At 39.2% G+C, this 23,294-nt stretch overlaps 1 protein-coding gene across 2 annotated transcripts in view; it reads left to right on the forward strand.

Annotated features, from left to right (window-relative positions):
* Nucleotides 1–23,294, forward strand: part of LOC105932879 (carboxyl-terminal PDZ ligand of neuronal nitric oxide synthase protein) — a 218,386-nt gene that overhangs the window by 188,455 nt on the left and 6,637 nt on the right. For both annotated transcript variants that reach the window (XM_036141025.1, XM_021321329.2), the window contains exons 10-12: nt 620–796; nt 21,570–21,757; nt 21,864–21,988. In XM_036141025.1, the coding sequence (XP_035996918.1) occupies nt 620–796; nt 21,570–21,757; nt 21,864–21,988 (490 nt within the window). The remainder of the gene's footprint in view (nt 1–619; nt 797–21,569; nt 21,758–21,863; nt 21,989–23,294) is intronic.

Here is a 23,294-nt window from a genome sequence, read left to right on the forward strand (position 1 = left end):
ATTCATTTTTATCTGAACAACATACATTTGTCTTCTGAGAAGATAGCTGAAAGGACTAGAATGTAAATCAAGCACACTAGTTTATTTAACTTTTCTTGGTCTCTATATATCACCTAGGGCTGGACGACATAGAAAAATAGTAAATCGATAAAATAGAAATCATATTGATTGATATTGACAATTTTCAACAAATTGAAAATATATATTTTAAGTGGAGCCCTGGCCTTGTTATGCTGTTATTTAGTGACCTTTTTAGATGCAGCACACACAAACACTAAATTCAAACTCAACGCTTTATTCAACCAACTTTTTACCAAAACTGCAAGTTTTTTAAACAAGAAAAAAGAACACGTGCTCTCTGAACTTTTTAAAGGGGGCGGGGCTTGGTGACAGAGCATTCCTGGATCCGCGTTTGTGATTGGTTGGGAGGACGTAACGACTGTAATATTAACCTACATGATTAGAATGCAAAAGGAAGGAAAACTGTTATTCTATTGAACTTTTTATTGACCCTTTTTTTCTGTCATCTATATATGTCTATCGATCTATAGATGTTATTGCGTTATCGTTCAGCCCTAATATCACCTGTTCATCTTTTAACCTTGTCTCTTTCCTCCAGTGGGCTCCCAGGACAGTTTGTTGGAGATCACTTTCCGATCCACGATACCTCCAGTGATTTGCGACGCCACCACACCCAAGTCCGAGGTGTCAGACGTCAACATCTCTGCACTCGGCCCTGGTGACGGAACCAGCAATGTCTTTTCCTCTACCAACGGGACTCTGGGAAGCCCACTAGGTAGGGACCAGTGTCTACTCAAACTGGATTGTTTCCGTTTCCTTCCGGGACCGCCGGGGCCTCCGCCTCCTCGACTCCCTTCGCCTCCCTCGTCGCTCAATCCTAGCAAGCCCGTGACTCGAGGTCGAGATGTGCCCGACGCTCCGGCGAGCATCTTATCCAGAGAAGGGAAATCTTTGGACTGCCTGGAGTTCGCCAGGTTTCGCGAGTCGGGTATCGCTTCAGAGTACGAGTCGAACTCGGACGACAGCGATGACAGGGAGGACGAGGGGGAGGACGAGGAGGATGAGGAGATGGAGATCTTTGGCTGGGGAACGGATGTGGAGACATTGAGACTGCTCAATGCTCTCAACAGACAGGGAGCTCCTGACTGTCTCGGAGATGAAATAGCTGTTTGACACTCTTACTGTTTGTACGAAAAAAAAACAAAAAAACAACTCATCTACTCCTGTCTGATTCACTTCAGATTTCTGTGTAAGGCTAACATGTTGTGGACTAACCTCTGTCAGGTGTGCACAATTATGTTATGGGCCTAATATAGTTATACCAGGTATTGACTTATGTTTTTTTTTTTAATCACAGATAGTGTGTTACATTTGCATTTTAGTTTAGTGTTTAGCTTTGCTCAGCTTCTGAACCAATTCTGTTTTTAACTAGCATCACTGTGAAGTTCATGAAATGAAAAGGGTAGCCCGGCATTATATGGTATGCATCAAAGCTACTTATTCGTTTAATTTGCCCTGGTGTGTCGTATATCTCATTGAAATAAATCTAATTAAATATCTACTGTCTCCATTTAGAAGGGTTTTCTCGGTGCAGAGCGCTACAGGTCAAGGAGAATACCTTCTGTCGATAAAGAGTAGAGAAAGAGAACAATTGAAAGTTAAGTTTCAGTTGTCTGTAGGATGGAAAATAATAGAGTATGCTCTTTGAGGTAATATTGTAACAATGACTTTAGGTAAACAAACACCACATTTTCAGTCACAATGCCCGCACCGCTCTTTGATTTAGACTATTTACCACTGTGATCTAATTAAGCTCTTCACCTCTCTGGCAATTATATTATTGAGATGTAAATTACAAACTCGGCACACTAGGAAATATAATAACCCACCATTTATCAAATCAAAGCGGTACGTTCTTATACTGATTCTGTGTTGTTTTAAATTACAATCAAATTTTAACATAATGTTCAGTCGGAGATTTGACCGGTGAAAGTCCTGTACTAACGTCTCAATGTAGGACATAATAAAAAACTTTATCTGGTCTTTACCAAGTTCTAAAACTATTAAAATCATAGCTCAGCTGTACAGAAAGACTCAACAGATTCAAGATTTGCGTTTTTCATAAATAAGGAGGAACTCATGTTCGACCCACCACCGCCATGCGTGACGCTCGCTATGTGGTGTTATTGGCGAAATCCTGTTTGGTTTGCTGTCTCTTAACTAACTAGCAGATTTTACCACTTTGGTAGAATCTGTTCAAAGGACATTTTTTCCAGTCCTGCAGCTCATTCAGATGCAAATTCTGCTGCCATGTTCATTCAGAGACTGGCTTTCTCATTCAAACGTTTCAAAGGAGATATTCTTGTTTAGTCTTATTATAATTGTCATGTCATAAACTTCAAAAGTTAACACGCTAACTGTGCCTCGTCGATTCTGAGATGGAGCTCTTGAGTTTTTTGTTTGTTTTTTTTGCAATTGTTTTGAGGATTGCAGACTCTCTTAAAGTGCACAGTTATCCAGTTGCAGCAATCTTAAGACCACTGGATCTTCGAAAAATACGATTAGACGTTTATCAGGCTGCTACTTTTGTTGGTATATACTGGAAAAAAAACAAAAACTGAAATTGGACATGAACGGAGACATGTAAGCATGTCTCTGTTCATGTTGAGTCGTCGTCAGAAAAATTAACCATTTTAAAACTGCCAGAAGACTCAAATATGAGGTAAAAAACAAACATTAAGTGCTGTTAAGATATAGCAACGTTGAAAGCTACAGGTGGACACTGGGTCATATTAGCGTAGGAGAAAACACAACCCTGTCTCTTATTTTACTGGAGTCGGTACATTAACTAATGCATAAATTCTCAACAAAAGAGTTGGACTGACTAAAGCTTTTACAGCAGCAGTTCATCAGTACAGTCTAGGTTCCACTCTGAGTTCCCCTAATATCTGAAATGTAAAATGCTAAATATAAATACACTGACATAATGTAATAGAACCCAAACCGGAAATAAGAGAGTCCTCTGAAACCTGTTCATATTTGCAGGAGATAGTGTTTAAAACAGCCCTGTAAAGTTAAATATTTGATTAATATTCAGTCTGATCATACAAACCCCAAGAGAGCACATTTTTGTGCAAACACGAGCATCTACTCTAATTTTCCCACAATCAATCATAGTCACTTCCTTTATCTGTTTCCCACCTTTTTGATTACACTTTCAAAGCTTCTTCTGTAAATAGGACACACCGACATGTTTCCTGATTGGGATTCTGGAGCTGAGTTTTGAAGTTGATCTCGGTATTATTTTAACAGCTGGGCATTTAAAAAGTGAGTCTGTGTGTGTGTGCCTTTCTTTTCTTTCTGTCTGTTGTCGAGAAGATTATAGACTATAACGTGGAATCAAGCCACAGCTCAACGTGTCGCTGTGTTTGATATCTGCCTGCAACATATTTGTTTAAGGTTAGTTCAGGGATAAAACCCTGTTTGCGCTGGGAAGAGGGTACCGCAGGGTTGGAAACTGTGGAAAGCAACTCATCTCATCGTGAAACTAATAACCCTTGTTTCGAATTTATTGAGGATCTTTTGCTACCATCTGTACATGGAGGAAGTAGAATCCTTCTTACTCTGTTTGTAATTGCTGGCTACTTTTCAATAGAGATGTGTATCTGTATGTACAGAGCCAGGTTTCTGCGCCACCCAACAGAACTATTCAGCTGTCCTTGTCTTTTTGCCTGCTTTCTTTCTCTCTCCACAGATTCTTCCCGTTTCAACTGTCTGCACTTTCCCCTTCTTTTGTAATTTATGTAAAGCTGGAATTAGTTAGATCTAAAGGAACATTGCTTGTTTGTTTCCTTCATTCAACACCAAAAAAAAAAAAAAAAATCACTCCACAATAGTGGCAGATGGAAGCCAAGAGTCGTCTCGTTTGTTTATATCCAGCTCTGGGTAAAGCCTAAGGGCACAGTGCTGTATTAAAGTATTAATTTTGATTCATGCTGAAAGCTAACAAGTTTCCATTTTGGGATCCAGTTTATCGGAGAAACGCTGCAGTGTTTGGCTCTGCTAGGCCCAACTGAGACTTAATGCGGAGCCGGGCCAAATCTCAAAGTGCTTAACGTCTTTTTCACTCGGCTTTAGCCTGATATGATCAAACCAACCAGTGGGATCCCAGTGAATTACCTTCCATGTTACTGTTTCGTCTTTTGAATCTGTTATTATTTGGGGATCAAAGGGATTTTTTTCCCCCTTTTGTACAGAAAATACTCCACAGTCAGTTCACATACAATAGAGCGCCTTACGCATTTGTTCGCAAGCCAGTCAAACTGCATAGAATGCATTATAATAAACTTTTAATGCAGAATTTCACATATTATATTAAAAAAAACATGTGATGGAATATTTGTTTTGAAACAATCACTCATACCTTAACGATGGAGACTCCTAACAATTCCCATAATGGAGCAAATGGAAGCGAAACTTTTTATTTATTTATGCCTTACACTATAAAGTTAACCAGATTGTATATGAACTTTAGATAAATCATTTACAAGTTCTTGTTGTTCTGGGGTAAATCTGTGATGAGAGAGGCCCATTTCACTCACTTTACCAAAACCGCAAAGGAGAAAAAGAGAGATAGTCTTAAAAAAACTGCAGCAAACAGTGAAAAGTTGCGGTAAGCAAGTGTCCATAAAAACCATTGGATGCAATCTACCTGTTGTTTGGGAGTCTTTTTCTTTTCTACCATAACAAATGCACATGGATGGAGTTTGTAACAGGAAGCTGTGTTCATATGAGAATATGATTGTTTTTTTTTTGTTTTTTTTTTGTTGTCAAAAAAAAACAGTCAGGGTGGGAATAGCATGAAACAAAAGACAAATATCCCATTGTTAAGTAGAGTGGAGGACCTGTGATGCTGTGGAGTGAGAGGCAACATCAACATCTTAAAATACCTGGATATTTTTTAAATAAACTATGGTGTCCAGAAATGGGTAATTGAAGACAGACCTTCTTTTTAACCTTCCATGCCCAAAGGATGTACATCTGATATATTTTCCCTTCCCAATTAATGCAGTCAATTAAAAGATTGAATTTTTATTTTTACATAGAAGGGCATGTGTATTTCTCAAACATACCGAATCCTAAACCTGATAAAAACTTAATCTAACAGTGGGAAAAGCTGTTATCCAAGTTCACATCAGTACAATTCTGACTTAAATGTGATTAAATCAGAAGGACACAAACACAACAGTACAATGTGCCACAAGTTGAAAAGATTTCATCTCATACTTTTCATTTTTCTACTTTGCGAATAAAAAAAAAGAAATTTGTCTGAGCTGCTTAGTAATCTGCTTGGATACCCTTTCGTCTTTATTAAAGTCGTGACAAGACATAAAAGGGAGACAGATGGAGAGTGATGAGCAGCAAAGATTTTTGGTTGAAATCAGATGGGAGGACATAAAAGTTCGGGATCATCGCTTAACAGGCCACGTCTGGTCCATATAAATTCATTTCCGAGAAATTACTCAGATACACAGGGGACGGACAATTCTGCGTGTGAGAAGTGCAAAGAACAACTTTTATGCTTTAGTGTTTTCTACATCTTTTAATTTATCTTCATCTTCCTCACCCATCTTGTTTTTTCATTGCTATCAATTTTGACTTTAACTTATTCAAACCTTATTTGAGCTGCCAACCCATTCAACATTAAATAACGTTATTTAAATCATTGTGTAGATTCCCATTTCTCGAGGCCAAGACCATTCTTCCTGCTTGGACATAAGGCAATTAGAGTTCAGAGGAAGGCAGTCTTGTTGAATTTTATTGAATCATTTAGGTTACATGCATTTATTCAATGGATATCTAAATTTAACTCAATGCATATTGAGATTATTCTAGCATTTCATCAGTTGATTTTTTTATCTTGACTGTGGTAATTTGAAGTATTAATATAGTTTTATGGAATCACACACATATTAGAATTATGTAGACGTATGATTCCTAATGAGCAAAGGTTGGAAAAATAAGTTTAATTTAAAAAAAACACACCAAAAAACTAAAATTGGGATTTATTTTCTATGTGACTGCTGCCTTTCATGTTTATGAAGAATCATAGATTATAACTTCTTAATTTATTCAAACATAAAGCAATTTTATAGTGGGGTTTTTTTTTTTTTTTTGGCCTAGCCGCATTTATAGTTTTGGAAGTTTTAGGAACAGATTGGAAAAAATATATATATTTTTTTCTTTACTACATCATATTTGACTTTCAAATAATTACTTAATTGTTAACGTTACAAGCTAACACTATCAGATAATTTCCTGTTGATTCATTTTAGTACTGGCTTAATATTACTCAATAACTACAATTTTACTATAAAATAAATACTCCATAGTTTGAAACCTATTGCGAACTTTAACTTCCAGCTTGTAATTTCTGTAACCACACTGTATTGCCCAGTAATGACGTTTTCATTTGCAAGTCATAGAAAAAATAAAACACTTCTTTCTTTTGTCCCCCATTGGGGAAACAGCCTGAAACTACTACCCAATCCACTATCCCCTTATTACCTAGCTGTAATAGGAAGTGCTACTAACATTTCTTTCAGCATTATTCACTCACGCTATTCCTGTTTCGATATCTAAAGCTGCCGTAGTCTGCTCTGACTTTGACTTCAGGGGTAAATGTTATTCGGTTTCCTTTTTTTTTTCTTTTTTTCACATCTGTATTTCTTGGAAGTTGCGGGTCACCTTTACCGTGTTCTCCTGTTATCATCTGAACTCAGCTTTTCCTCTGACCTCTCCATAAAGGCAGACACACATTTGTTTTTACGTCGTGTACTATTGCTGCTTCATCCATTATTGATTTATGTTTTGTGACAGTGGTAAAAAAAAAAAAAAAAAAAAAGTATAGCCCTCAGCCTTTCATCTTGGCAGATGGGGAGATTTATTTATTTTTTGTCTCATGCTTCTGGAAAACCGACTTGTGAGAGCAACTTGTCAGATGATGTTAACCAACCTTTTGGTGCTCCCAAGTGATAACAGAGGCAACCTATTTAATACGGCATATTGAGATAGAAATTGCAACATGTTTAAATGTTGTAAGTATAACAAATAGAAATAGAAGGAATAAAAACAGGTATTCCTTCAGGTTAAACTTTTTTTTTTTAGCATAATCAAAATTCCTCAAATATCTCAAACTCTTCTTCCAGCCAGCCATAACTAAATGTCGAAGTCGTTTGCATCTGAAAGCCACGTCGCCAACTTGTCCCAACAGCGCGGCTCTGGGGTTGGTGACGTGTATCGATTCCTCCGTCAAAGACGCATGTTGTTTGAAACTGAGGTTAAAGACTGGGACAGCGAAGGGGGCACTGCAGATCAATATACAACACAGTCTGTCACCTGCTGATACACACACACACACAGCACCCTTACAGGTTCAGACACAGGTAACCAACACCTGACACACACACACACACACACAACCTCTGGAGCTTAACGCGGCTTGGTTTAACATTCCCGGTTCGTTCTTATTTTGAATAGGAAACGCTTCAACTCATTTCATTCAGACTGTCGGCACACTGTATAACCAGCTCATAAAAACATAAGATAGTGATCAATAGGAAGCTAAAAGGAAACATCTAGTGGTAAAGTGGTAGAATGCATATAATTAAATTTAGTCTAACTTTCAAAGCATGAATGCAATTAAATTCCTGCAATTAAAATCCTGCAAACGTTAATACGATCAAGTCACTGTGTTAAACTCCGTCAAAGATAGAGACAATAATACATTCTAACAATACATTTTATTTAAAAGCGCCTTTCAGAACACTCAAGGACCTTGTACAAATCTAACAGGGTGACTAGAGGAAATCATGATCAAATCAATACGCATTAAAAAGATACAATTAAAGGCAATTACAGTGAGTAGGCATTCTTGAACTGATGTGTCTTGAGTTTGGACTTGAAGTGGGAAAAAGTGTCAGTATTGCAATTGTCTAGAGGAAGAGAGTTCCCATTACACACATGTTTACACAATATGGAATACCAAAGGGTAATAGTTACCATTGTTGTTAATTAGATTATATCAGAACAGGGCTTGCTGACGTGTATGTAATGTTTGGTATGGCTGTAATTATTTAGACATGACGGGGCATCAGTTTATAGTTACTCATAACTGTTTAGAATCAAAGTGTAGCCGTAGAAAGTCATAAAACACAAAGTATATTCCAAGTCTGTCCTCTGTAAAGGCACTAACTAAATTATCCGTTAATGTGAAGCTGCTTTGGGTCAATGTATCAATAGCTATGTGTGTACCAGAAGAGCCGCAGGAATAAACAACAAGCCAAGCTATTATTTTTCTGACCTCAACATTAATGGTAAGAGCTAAAAAAAGATTTTATCAGATTAAATTAATGTGATATGTATATAGAGAGAAGATTGAACCTAAAGGCAGTTATATCCAAATAGCGTTTTCTAGAGAATTTTTTTTTTTTTTAATCAAACATTCCTTCCCCACATCCCTTCAACACATCGCTCAGCCGGATGCCGCTGCTTTCTTTACATCTGTCTAAAGGATTTAGTGTCTCTACACTCAAACGGCTCTGAGTAGATTTCGGCTCTGCAGTGGATCCACATGTGGTGGCAATCCGCTTTGATGTTGCCGTGATGCAGAACTAGGCGCTCTGTTGTATGACTGTGTTGCTTGATCCATAATCTGCAACAGGTGGAACTCCACGTGTGAATGGCCAACATGCAAAGCTGATTAAAACAAATGTTCTATCGCTGGAACATCTGTCTTTAGGGACACCTTTCCTGTCCGTTTCTTTCTCTGTTTCGAATTTCTCCTTTTGCATGACCTAAGATGTATTGATCCCAATGGACTAAAACCTTTCGGCAGCCAGGTGGTGTATTTTATTTGTTAGTGTCTGGTTTGCCTTTGAAAGTAAATGGCCAGAGGTGCAGTTCCTTCTCAACAGCTGTGCAATTACCATAAAATAAAACAGCAGGATACAAAAATTGGGTATTTCAAACGCAAGATTTCACCAAATAGGACATTTTTAAGATAATATTCCTTTATTGTCCCATTGATGGGGACGTTCTTGTGTGACAGTGGCAAAGGCACAGATAGATTTACACACAATTAATGGTAACGAAAAGAAAGAACAAGCCAGTCTAATCTAAGGTTAGTTTTTATCAAGCAGCTAAAACAAAATAAATAGTTTCAGTGTGGTGAACTTTCAGGTCCCACTGTATTATAGGGGTTCGTAAGATGGCCTGAGTAACTGTAAACTGACACAAGGATCTGAGTTTTAGGGGGTTTGTTGGCTTTGATAGACACCATGCTGGATGAGAAACTTGGAAAGATTCTGATTCCTTGTCAATTTTGTTTTACTCAAGAATAAAGCTCTGACAGAGGACATATCCTAGCTGTATATGCTTTATCTTTATTTTTGGGAGCCAGACTGTGACTCTTAAACTCAATCCGTCATGATAGATGGTAAACTAGCAATAAAATAGGTGCAAAGGCTAAAGAAGAAGTGAGGAGGATAACAATAGTGTTCAGAACCTCAATCCTGTCGGAATCTCTTTGTATTCCTTTTGATGGTTTTTCGTTTATTGATTTCTATACATGTTTTGCCACTCTTAAATACCATATTATGCTGCTGTCATCTGGATTGTGGGGAATGCCTGTGTAACAATCACTCAAATGTCTTGTAAATCCACGATTAAACAGTCTATAAATTATAAACAGAAGGGTGGAATCATGGTTAGTCATGATGGAGCTAACTGATTCGACTGGGTCCATTTTTCTGATTATTCTTGGCCGCTGTGGCAGACGATTTGGGCGATTCTTGCAGGTCCCGGACAGATATGTAGCTGGGACCAGAAAATAAATTTGTCCGTTTGAACCCGTCCTGGCTCTCTTCATGGTCCATTTCCATATGTTTTTATTTGCTAAATTATCTTGAAACCAAGATTGTCTGGAGTCGTAAGGATTACAATTAACAAACCTCTGGAAAAGACAAAACTAGTGAATTGAATATCAGAGAAACCCAAAAATAGGCATACTTTGAGTGCATTAGCTATACTCACCAATATTCTGTTCTCCAGAGTAACGCCTACTATGTTGGTTCAAAACAAAGTTTGTTTAAAACAAATTCAGAATCTATGATTCTTTGTTTTACTGTACGTGAATTCTTTGTTTTATGTAAAGTGAGTCTGATTTATTCAAGTCTTAGTCTGGGCAACTCAACAGAGCGTCTTGTGTCCTTTCAGCGTTTCTTGTGTGCCGTTGTCTCCTATAGAAAATTAATGTCTTGGATACGCTAACATATAATTTAATATCTGTTTTATAAACTATAAATCTACCATTTCTATATATGGCAGTCAAGTTTTGACAACCTTCAAACTATTTTGCTCAATAAGGAAAATACTATTCAGAATCAAGCTGAGAGACTAATTACTAAAACTTGCACTTACAAAGTTTGAAAACTCAAATGTCATGTATTGTAAGATTAATCAATCAGTCATCTTTATTCTAGACGCAAGGTTGGCCCATAGCAGAGTAAAATCAGAAAGATTAAAAACATACAAAAAGATAGCAGGTTCTGAAAAACAAGAAAAAAAACAGCACAATACTGTTAATTGAGTCACAAATAAATGTTGATTCCACAATCTCCAGGTAAATGTGACCGTACTCAGTGCAGGTTTTACTAAAACTGCAATTATGCCGTTGAATGACACAGCCTACCTGTACATAAGGTTTCTAAGCACAGCAGAACGTTTGGGTCCAGCAACATTTGCAAACACAACGCCAGCACTACTCCATCTAGCTAGTTCGTACGCTTTCTGCATGCTGCCTCTTTTGTGCTGTCACCACAAATGGGAGTACATGAGGCTTTAAACAGAGCTATTTTTGCAGAGGGAGAGAACATACCAAATTTTAATTCTAATAATTCTTCTTGGTATTATACTTTATGTCAAAGACATAGCCATATGAGAGCTAAATAAATACATAAAAATAAATATAGAAAGATTTTTTTTGATATAATATATCCACAAGAGTGAAATAGCTTTTTTTGTGTCCAAACGATACAGATGGAGCAAAACATGCTTGGACTCCCAATGGTTAAGCTTTCAGTTAGAAATGTTTCAGTATAAGAGGTGTTTAAATCTCCACGCAATATTTCATTGAGCTCCATTCATCAGATGTGTCTCAATACTGAGGTCTGCCACTATTATGTGGTCAGAAATGATCAGAATGGATTATGTGCAGTGCTGCGGTCCGTTGCTACAGTGGGATATCACACAAAGTCGTTTGTGTTTTTTTGTGATCGAGTTTGCTGACTTGCCATTAGCTCCGCCTTATAGTAACAAATGTAACACAAGTCGATCTGTCACACATCTTCATTACGTACAACTGTCAGAGATCATTTCTGCTTTTCATTTATTTATTTTTTTCTTAGACCACTTTTTGGAAGGCGCGCACATATACCTCGCTGTCCCTGTGATGTTAAGATCAAATGGATGCTGCGACTCAACAAATCTTGGGATCGCTAATTCATCCCTCCAGAAACCCCGGGGCTGTGTTCGCTTTTTAGCGCCCCGTTCGTATGAGCATGAGTCAAAATCTCTAAAGCTGACACAAAGAGAAGCAGATAAGAGCAAACTCAAACGGAAAACATGGCACAGATATTGCATTTTTTTTTTTTATTCAAAACAATTCTTTGTCTTTTAAACCTTCACTTGCCCTTCTGTCTCTCAGCCCCCCCCCGCTCCAGGGAGTTGTTTGGTCAGACAGAAGGTGATTTAGCAAAGGACTGAATGAATTATTGATCTGGTGGCTTAGATATGTAGCAGACTGAAAGCACCCAAACATGTCTGGCTACATTCGGTGCTCCTGGAGCGTGCCGTTTTTATTTTTCTTAATTTCTAAGATCTGCGTTTATCACCATCAGACTGGACTCCCAGGTATATTTGTATCTGAATGTGTTTTTTTTTTCTCTCCCGAAAACTGGGCAGTCATTTTCCCTAAACATTTAGGATCAAGTGCCAGTAAACGCTCTCGTTATATGTAGTTTTATTTTGTATTCTGTAGGAGAGAGTACACAGCCCATATTTGTAGCACAGTACGTAAAAAGGAAGCAGTTGAGAAAAATGCCCATTTTCCCTCTGTAATTAGAGGGCAGAATGTGCTGTGGCGCAGTAAGGACTACTGTAAGCTGAGAAGCTCATCCAGATCAGTTTTTGGGTATTTCTGTTTGTTGCTAACAGATAGTTTCCACCTCCCTAATCCCTCTCGGTACCACCTGAAGTGTGGTACGGTGTAAGCACGCTGCGCTTGTCTCGCTGATAATGATCCCGCTCCATCTCTTTTTTGGATTCATTATGTGGCTGCAGCCTAAGGATGCCCTGCTCAAGTCGCACTGGGAACTGCTTTTGCTGCAGCGATCCCACGGAAAGGTTCGATCTTTTATCTGCTTAACTGATTCATTTTTAGAAAGCCGTAATTCTCAACCCCTCTCTCCAGTTGTCAGGCGAGTACCCTCACAGTAAAAGACTGCACTTTAATAGCGTTCTAATTGTACAATTCATTAGGAGTCCCTCTGTGGTGCAACGGGCGAAGTCTCCATATTTTAATACAGGGAGGCTGGAGGTGCCCAGAAAGGGCATCTGGCATAAAGACTATTGGTCCGTGTGCAAGCTGTAACCACTTGCGGTGGCGACCCCCGGAAAAAGGAAGCCGCTGAAAGGACTCGCATGTCTTTCATCGTGGCTTTTTTTTTTTACCCATCTTCTCTGAACCGTACATCTTAAAATTTAAATTTTCCATTGATAAAAATATATACCAATGTTGGCGTTCAATTTTCAAAATACAGTTCTTTTATCTGTAACCTATAATAAATCGATACACATTTATGTTAATCTTTTGCTTTATTTCTGTATTTTTTTTGTGTATTTTCCAGAACCAAATGGTTAAACAGCAACAAACTGGATTTGTGAGCGCAAGTTTGACTTTAACAGGGAATTTCTCTGATCCACGCAGGTTTAAAATGATGTCTACAGGATCAGTTATATAAATGTATACACCACACTGAATGTTTAGGTAAAAAGTCCCGTAGGAAATCCAACAAAAGCCGCGCCCTAAGTGTTCCCATGAGCAAGCCTCTGCCATTAATCTGGTTGGACTTTTGTCGAATCTGCTCATCAGAATTCGAGGAGTTCTTTTAAACTGTTTAACCTGATGAGTGTCTGACTTTTAAGCATTTTTTTCATATCAAAGTTATGGTCACGGCTTATGATGGTGCTATTTCAGAATCATAATGTTAGCCCGAATCATCCATTTCAGAACAATTTTGAGTTGTTTGTGGTCGTTGACCCGTTGGTACACCTCGTCTGGGTCAGGTCTGACCCAAACCGTCACCTTGAGATGATGGAAATTTGTAAAGATGTTCAGGGAGCGCCTAGAAACCAGTATGTTTCCACTCGTTTGAACAAGTGGAAACATACTGCAACACCTGTATCGATGTCCACAGTGAAGGCAGTTTGACATCACCACACTACTCCAGGATAGAGTGGCGACAGCAAAACAACATTCTGTGATTTATTTACAAAATGTACAGAAAATAATGGAGGAAACGAAAAGTGATTAAAGAAAATCTACACCAGAACGAACAGACGGAGAAATCCAGCGGCAGGGAGGTGATCGCAGATGGAATTATGTTCAAGTAGAGTTTATCGTTGTGTTGTAGGTCTAATGTCTACAACACAACACCTCTGACCTCTGGTGCTCTCCCAAAATCCTTTATCATCAGCCACCACGACCTCTGATATTTAGATATTTGGCCACATTGGTAAAAAGTGTATTTGGGGCAGTCAAGGTGAAGCTTACAGGCTGAACCAACCTTCATGTTGGCATTATGCTGTGGGGCTATTGGGTTTTTAGTGGTTCTAGTGCATTGTACAAAGGGGATGGAAGACTGACGAACAAGTGTCGCCTTAATTCAACAATCAGGAGTTCCACCCCAACAAATCTTACATATTTGAGCTGCAGATGGAAGATTAACCCAACAAACAAGGAAATGTTCGGCTAAAGGCAAGATGTCGGTCAGAGTTCGGCCAGATTGATCTGAAACCTTTAATTAGTCTGAGACCGACCCACACTAGAACCCACCCACTTTAATCATTCATGTTATACAGAACCCAAGAGGAGAATTGATGAGATCCTCCGTGCATCTTTAGTAGGGAAGAGCTTGCGATTTTTTTGTTGTTTTTTTCCCCCTCCTGTCAGACAGAAGGTATGATTGGCCCGAATCGTAGTTTAATGCTTCCTCGCTCAGACACATCCGGACACACACGCATCCTAATGAAGCCCAGCGAGAGCTGCTATTGAATAGCGGCGGTAATGACCCTGTCTGGCCTGAAGATTATGGTGTTTGTGTTCAAGTGAGCTTGTTTCAGGTTGCTTATCCACTCAGCGCAGCGCTCGCTGCTCACATTTTCATCTCGCTGTGATGCGTCGCCCTCTCATCTGTTCCCCCAGACTGTCTGATTGCATTCTCTTCTTGTTTTTTAGCAAGAGTCGGATCAGATACGGGTGCACCAAAGTGGAAAAACACATAAAACTGTCATGATTCTCCAAATCCAGATCGGGCATTTCCTTTTTATGGTGTCAACAAAGTTGGAAAAAGTAAAGCTTCTATTTAGTAGTGTAGTGTATTTGGACGTTTTCAAACGCAAGCATTTGGAAAAGGTGAATTTAAATGAATTGGCAGCAGTTTAGGATGAAGTCTGGACCTTTACCGATTACTATATCTTCTGTTTTTACTTTGCATTGCAGTGAATGTGCATCCTTTGACCAGCTATTGCTGTTGCATTTCAATAATAAACGGCCAACGGTTTGACAAAATCCCACTTGATTCTTCCTTTTGGAGAAGGCTTTCCATTTTCTGCAGAGTTGCAGATGATTGCGTTATCCTCACAATGGATTCAGTCTGGTTCCTTCGCAAGCCTCGGCTCCCCTTGGTAAACAGCTAAATGTCTCGTTTTACCGCTCTGATTCTCCTCTTGACCTGGTTCTCCGTGTGACTAATTTCATGTCAGCGAGGAACATGATGACATAAGGATGTAACCGATTCCATGTCTACGCGCCGCATCTCGCCATCTCCAGTTGTAATCTGGCTATTGTCCTATTAATCAGCAGCCATTTGACAAGACAGAATGCAAATGAATGCTAATTGTGGCACTCGGCGCTCCCAGGCCTGTTTGTGACTTAAAAGACAAGCTCGTGCACCAATTTGCAGAGATTTTCCTTAAGAACATCTCGGTATATTGAGTTTTAATTTCTTACATTCCACTCTCCTTTCCATTTGTAAGCATTATCCTTGACCTCTGTTGTAATGCTCATTTCAGTGCTCCAGTACTATTGTTGCTTTTTTAAAAGAGTGCTTTGTGCCTTCTCGGGGAGTGTAGAGGGTAAACAGAGCAGATGTGTTGGAAACACCAGGAAATTAGTTGTTGTTTAGCTCCCCACAGCAGCACAGTCAGCAGTTTGAACTCCATCAGAGGTTGTGACACGCAGCCCATTGAGGCCGACTCCCATTAGATCCGAACAGCCAGACGTGCATGTTTTGCAGTCGCGGGTGCATTATAACATTTGGCAAAAAAAAAAAAGATAAAGTTTCTGTAAGAAGGAGGTTTTCTTTCAAAAAACGTGTCATTTTGAACAACAGACGTCTCGGCTTTGATATATTTTCAGTCAGATTTAATGCCTTAATAGTGTTAGCATCTTTGCATCTATTCTGCTAGGGATACACTAACGAGAGATTGGCTTGCTGATGTTGAATTTGAGAATTATAAAGAACAGAATAGCTCCTTCTTTTCAGAATAAATTGATATTTAATACTTCACTATACATTTTTCATGGTACAATAATGCCCTTTTATAATAGAGCCCAGGTCATTAAAGCATCTACATACCTTAATGTGAGGTTAAATAGTGGTATTACTGGGTCATTGCAGCAATATTCCATATGCTGTTTGGTCAGTTCTGCAGCAGAGGAAAAAAAATTTTTTAAATCCAGAACATTCCATGACAGACAGATTTAAACTTTTTAAAATAGTAAAACATTGCAACTCTGCAGTAGAAGGTTTGGTCGTCTCTTATCTGTTGACTCCTAACTCTCCTTTGTGACTTCCTGGAGAAACAGCAGACGTGTGTCAGTAACGTGGCTATTTTTCTTCTATTTTTAATCATCTATATTCTCTATGTGTTAGTGTTTGAAGGTCCCACAGTATATGCTTGTCAGCTTCGTCTGAGTTGTGGCACTTGATTAATGAGCATTAGAATTTCGATCCGGCCGTCCGCAATCACATTTGGCTTCCTCGCAGGGGGCCGCTGTTATTGCGCAAGACCGTGCTTTTTTATTGTAGAAATTAACACACATTTACTTGTGAATCAGAGACTTTATAATGTAATTAACATTTTATTTTGTTCTTTTTTGATAAAGTTTTCTGGCTTTACTTAGAACTTGCACAACAAAAAAGCCTTGATTAGGGGACAAAAGTGACGCACGGCATCAATTCAAGACTTTCAACGGCAGTGTATGGTGCTAATTACGTCTTGTTTTCTTTTATGTCTTTGTAAAAAAAAAAAAAAAAAAAGAAACGGTCTTCCTTTTTTCGTCTGCACAAACCACAGTGAAGCTGCAGCACAGAAGATTGGGCCGTCTCTAATTACAAGTATGTGGATTATTCCTTTCTGAAATTCATTTTCCTGTTAAGTGTTGCAGCTGATGGTAGTAAATCAGAGCACAATGAGTGAGCGGCGAATCAAACAAATCGCCTGTTGACCGGCCCCAGCTTACTGAATCCAGTCCCGTTGCTGAAATGGCAGGGCCTTTGTAAGGCAGAGCTGCTATTCAGGATGCAAACAACGCAGAGAGGGGGGAAAATATGCTGTGTGTGCTCATTAATTGATGTGTATTTATTTAAATTAGTTTATTTCCCAGAACACACTAACGTTAAACAGTATGGCTACGGTCCAGTTTCCTTCCAACGTTGCAGAAGTTCCTAAATTGTTCTGTTTTATCCAAGGCCAAACATACTTTGCAGAGTGGCACAAAATCAGGAATTCAGCTATGTCAGTTATACTAAATACCTTATAGTTGTTGATGTTTTTTTTTTTTTTTTTTATCTCCGGACTCACTGATTGGTGTTAGGACAAGTGCTCCTAGCTGCCAGAAACTGACCTATTGCTCCTGTCCCTAAGGTGAAAGCTGACTGTTGATTTATTTTCCTTTACATGAATATCATTCCTTTTGATTCCCATTTGGGCGAGTTCATTCTTTCACTTTGAAATCGCTTTGGAAAATCCCATCTGCTATGCTCGTATAAATATCAGAGGTGCTTAAATATAGTAATGAACAGCTCTGCTGACTTCTGCTTCAAGCTGATGAATGTTAATCAGACAGAAGAATCAGGATGTGAAGCATTGACCGAAGACGCTTAGTATGCAGCAAACCGGATTTGCTCGGCTGACACAATGAGCTTTTGTGGTGTAACTAAAACTATATTCCCTTGTTACATTTGTATTGTTTATCTATTGCCATGGTTGGGACGGCCCAACCTCTCGTCACCCCGGGAATATTGACATTTGGACACAGAAGAATTGTCAAGTCTTTGGCAAACGGCAGATTTGCATTCATCCATAGGAAACGGCACCCTTCAGGGAAGGCTCGGGGACAGTCCAGTTTAGAAGTGGATGTAAATAGCTGCGATAAGACACTATTTGTATGTAAATGTAGCAGGCACAGAAATTTAAAGCAGTTTCCAAACAGTTGAAGTTGAAGCAGGATGCGGTCCAGAGGAAAAAAACTGCAGAATGTGAAGTAAGTGTTGCCCATTAATAAATATTTATTTAAATGTAAATCTTAAAAAAAAAATAATGCATCTGAATAGAAATGTTTCCGAAAGCAGACAGCATACAACTGACATTTTTAAATGAATGTCCTGTTTTTCGTTGCAACCGTGCCTTTGATTTGCCAGTTTATTGCCAGTTTATTGCTCTTGTCCTGTTGTTGAGGCAACATCTGCCAGTCCTTCTAGGCCAGAGCTATCCAAACATTTTGTCACGTTAGCCAAAATCAGCAAAGCAATAAAGTGTGGTTATTGAAAAACAAAAGGCACATAATATTCTAAGAAAATCTTAATTTGTTGGTTTTGCCCAAATTAAAACTAGAACGCCTCAATCTGCATCAACAGCCTATACTTGTGTGGGCAAATTTGTATCACTGAGTAACTGGGGTCACAAAGTCAGACCACACCTGATTATAGGCAGTATGGTTATAGGAAGGCAGTAATAACACAATTTATGGTTGTTGGGTTGTCGTCAATCCAGAATGGATAGAGAACACACCTTTCTGCAAATCCTAATAGAAGCTGTTTGTCCTTTCATCAATTGGAAAAAAAAAATCTAAAAAGATTTTAATAAAAATAAAAGCACCTCTAAATTATCACCATCCTGTCAAACTGGTGGGTGTTGTATTCAGAGACTCAATAGTAAGTGAATATATAGATTTTTTGGAAATGAATGAATGCTCAATATAAATTGTAGCAGATTGAATAAATAAGTAATACTGACGTGCATGAGTAAAGCATAAATCAACAGTTAAACACACAAATAAATAAATGATATCAAAAAAATAAATCCAGATATCGTGTCTTAGTTTGTAACTGAAATTAGGAAGCGATATTTCTGGATCCAATAAGTCAGTATGTTTAGAGCTTGTGTAGAGTTGATCTTTTCCTTCCTCACTGCACAAAGAACCAGCCTTGCTTAAAAATCTCCAAAGCTCCAGCATTCCCCATCCCAAAGCTATTAGTAAAATGCAATCAAAGACAGAAAAATATTGCTATGTGTCACCCTAAAGAAGGAAAAATCATAAAAAAAGTTTTACTAAAGTAACCACCACCACCATAAGTCAACCTGGCGTTTTACGTTTAGAAATGTTCTGTTAGACCGTTCTTTGTCTGCGGATGTTTGTCTTCGCTGCTGCTCATCTGCCTGAGAGGCAGATTGAACCTGGAATAGATAGAAAGCAGTGAAAAATCTATGAAGGCTGTAGATATCTACATATGAAAGCAGCCTGATTGCACACAGAAACACGAGGAAACACATACCATCCATCATAGATTTAAGATTTGGAGGGTTGACTTACTCTTTACCTTAGCTCTGCAGAATTTGATTTGCAGTCCTTGTTTTTGGGTAGCTGCATGTTGGTATAAATCATGCATTTTTTTTCTTTCCCCTTTTCATATCTCCAGGAAGTTAATGGACTTTACATTACATTGATTTGTACTAAGGGGTTAGATATCCTCAAGCGTCTGGCTAATGGGCCTTTCTAGAGATCTCGATTGGAATGGTAAATGGAATACTTGAGTGCAAAAGAGGTGTCAGTGTTGGCCTTTGATTTTGAATTTGTCTCAATGTTTTTCCTCCATTCGTCTGTGTCTAGAGGAGATTTGAATCAGCAACATTTTTTTGCTCCCAAGCAGATTTTGAATAATGTGCACCATTTAGGGGGGTGAACTGATCGGAAATCTGATGCTTCTCTGTCTTATTAAATGCCTTCCGAGAAATATTTCTCTCCAAGAGGTAAGATTATCAGCGAACTGAACGTGAACGTGAACGCCTTTCTGTTTTGCTGTCCGTAAGTGCATCTTGACTCCTTCCTGCATGATTGTGATTACTGTCTGCTTTTTTTGTGTTCACTGCAGTAGACCTTTGTTTTGTTTTGTGAACCATCCTTTGATCATGTGACATGGTGGTACTGTAGCCTTTATCATTTAAACCCCACATGTGTGCATTTTTGTGAAACACACTTTTATCCTGCTTTGATGACGCAATGTGGGTTTGTTTTAAGCAAAGCTGCAGAGACGCAAGTTTCCAGTTCTTTAATGAGCTCAGACAATAAAGAGTAGCCTAAATTAGTTTAAATGAAATACATATGTATATGCCAGTTATTACTCTTTCTGGGAAGGCCTGAGAATTATGGAAAAGGAAGTAATAGCATGTAAGTGTTTTCAGGTCTGGCAACATGTTTTAAACAATCCATCCGTTAGGATTTCTAGGCTTGGCTAAGTCCATCCATCCATCCATCCATCCATCCATCCGTCCGTCCGTCCATCCAACCACCCATCCATCCATCCATCCACCCACCCATCCATCCATCCATTCACCCACCCATCCATCCATCCATTCACCCTCCCATCCATCCATCCATCCACCCACCCACCCACCCATCCATCCATCCATTCACCCTCCCATCCATCCATCCATCCATCCATTCACCCTCCCATCCATCCATCCATCCAGCCAGGCAGCCAGCCAGGCACCCTCCCATCCATCCATTCACCCTCCCATCCATCCATCCATCCATTCACCCTCCCATCATCCATCCATCCATCCATCCATTCATCCATCCATCCATCCATCCATCCATCCATCTTATCCACCCACCCATCCATCCATCCATACATACATCTATCCATCCATCCATACATCTATCCATCCACCCATCCATCCATCCATCTACCCACCCACCCATCCATACATCTATCCATCCATCCATCCATACATCTATCCATCCATACATACATCCATCCATCCATCCATCCATCCATCTTATCCACCCACCCATCCATCCATCCATCCATACATACATCTATCCATCCATCCATACATAAATCTATCCATCCATCCATCCATACATCTATCCATCCATACATCCATCCATCCATCCATCCATCCATCCATCTTATCCACCCACCCATCCATCCATCCATACATACATCTATCCATCCATCCATACATACATCTATCCATCCACCCATCCATCCATACATCTATCCATCCATCCATCCATACATCTATCCATCCATACATACATACATCTATCGATCCATCTATACGTTAAATTTGGGCCATGTGGAGGGCTGTGGATGCTGAAATGACATAATTTGGCGGTGCGACGCCGTCTGGGCATCCTAGATGTGTCAAGCACACATCAAGCTTTACTCTGAGTTGCTCCATCTGTCCATATATCCAGCATTCACCCTTTCATCAATCCACTTAGCGCAGTGGTTTTAGCGGATTCTGCATTTAAAAGCTGAGCCCTGTATAGAACCTTGGTGTTTCCGATTTATAAATTAGCAAAAAAGAAAATAGGAAAACTTGTCTAGAAAAATAGGACTTTTTACCTAAAAAAAAATGCGTAAGAACCCTGAAGGGAATCCTAAGAATATAATGATAATAATTTAAGATTTTTTTTATATATTGTGGCAGCATACTTTAAGTATTTTTAGTGTTGTGGCATGGAATTAGCTCCTCATCATTTCAGTTAGAATCTCATCTTTCTTATTTTACTGTTTGAAGTGTTTGCAGCTTTGCAGCATCTGCTTTTCATTAAGCACATTGTCTTGTTCCAGTTTAGGTTATGTCTACCTTCTTAACTCTCTCTCTCTGTTCTTTTGTTCTTTGCGTTTGCACAGTTGATCAGAGTTTGTTTGAGAACTCCATTGCCCAGAAGCAGAGCCCTCAGACCTCCAGAGCAGGCCAACACTCCACCCGACGCTCGTCAGCCTCGGCTAATTCACACTCTGGCTCCACCTTCACCGACTCTCCATCCTCTGGAGGACAGCAACGGCTGAAAAACCTCGGCAAGGCGGTCGGGGCAAAGGTCAGTGCATCGTAAGCTGATTTGTAGCAATAACCTCTGCGGGTACTCTAAAATACCCACGTAACTTATTCTTCCTTCAAATCTGAATTTATCCTTTGTCCCTCAGGTCAACGACCTGCTGAGAAGAAAGGAGCCCAGTCACCTTGGGGACATCGGGGTCACTGAGGTCAATAAGAACGTCGGTGCTGTTTGGAGCTGCATGGACCAGCTTGGCCACAATTCTGCCAGCAGGTGTGCAAATATTCTCACACAACCACAATTCCATCATTTAGATGTATCCGATTTGAATCTTTTCTCGTTTTAATCACACCCAAAGTTTCAGTTCAGATATTTATTTTTAAGATACATTTTTAAACAGTCAAATTAATTATATTAACTTGATCAAGTTCAACAACACAAATCTGCCACACGAGGTCCCTCAGGGTTCTCTTTTTGGGGCAAATCTTCTTGTCTTATATGATGATCTCTCTTTGACAACGTAATATAAATTTAGCAAAATCCTGTAACACACATGTCAGTAAGCCTCAATTTAAAGGTCCCCGAGTTATTTAAAAGTTAACTTCAAATACGTTTTGTATTTACAAATCAGGCCGCAAAATGCTCCATTTCTCTCCTTCGAGTCGTGGGTTAGTTTTCACTTTGGGATTCTAAAAATCATAAAGGACTAGGTCATTTTGTGCTGTGTTAACGCTGTATTATAATACCAAGGCATACCCATGTAACACTGTGTGATGCAAGGTTTAGCAGAGGTGCAGCTGTATGGTTACTTGCAGCGGCTGAGCTGCATCACAAACGTCCAGCAGAGGTTTCAGTCCAACAATGAATCAAAAGTAAGCCCCCGACGTTGTTACTCATATTATCAGATTCGGACGCCGAAAAGTGGAGGAATATAGAAAGTAGACAGCTGTGAAAACTACTTATTGTGAGGAATAAAAGGGGACAAGGTTCTGACTGATCGTGTGAGAAACTTTTGGTTAGTGATTTTAGTGCTTCTGTTTAAATCTAGTAAAAAAATACGCATTTATGCTGTTTTGTTCACTTCTTTTTAAAAAAAGCTGTGGGCGGGGCCACTGAAACGATGAATAAAAAGGGGACTGGTCAGAAGACGTGCTTTCATAAATCTCCCGAGGAACTTGTGCTCCTGTCATTTCTGGGCCCAGATCTCTTCCAGTGATTTTGATAAACGAGGCCCGGTGAGCGTAAACAAAACTGCCGGTCCCTGCTTTGTTTGCTGTCGGTTATTTGCTAAATTAGCTGTCCATTTGTCCCTTTGTCGGTTCATATACCCATTTGGTGCCCACGCATTTCCATTTCATCCCTTCCGACTCCAATTTCGCATCTGCCAGCAAATTTAACCCTTGCTGCATCAGTTTATTCTTGCTTTCGTTAAGGATTTTCATGAATTACTGAGATAAATTGGGATAGAAACAATCAGATATCAAATAAGATGTATTCATTTCGGTGTTATCGTCTTTAAAGGTTGTATTATACTCATTTCTAATTTATTTTGGTTATTATTGCCATTTAGAGCCGTTGA

Source organism: Fundulus heteroclitus, chromosome 9, assembly GCF_011125445.2.
Source record: "Fundulus heteroclitus isolate FHET01 chromosome 9, MU-UCD_Fhet_4.1, whole genome shotgun sequence".
NCBI classification, from domain to species: Eukaryota; Metazoa; Chordata; class Actinopteri; order Cyprinodontiformes; family Fundulidae; genus Fundulus; species Fundulus heteroclitus.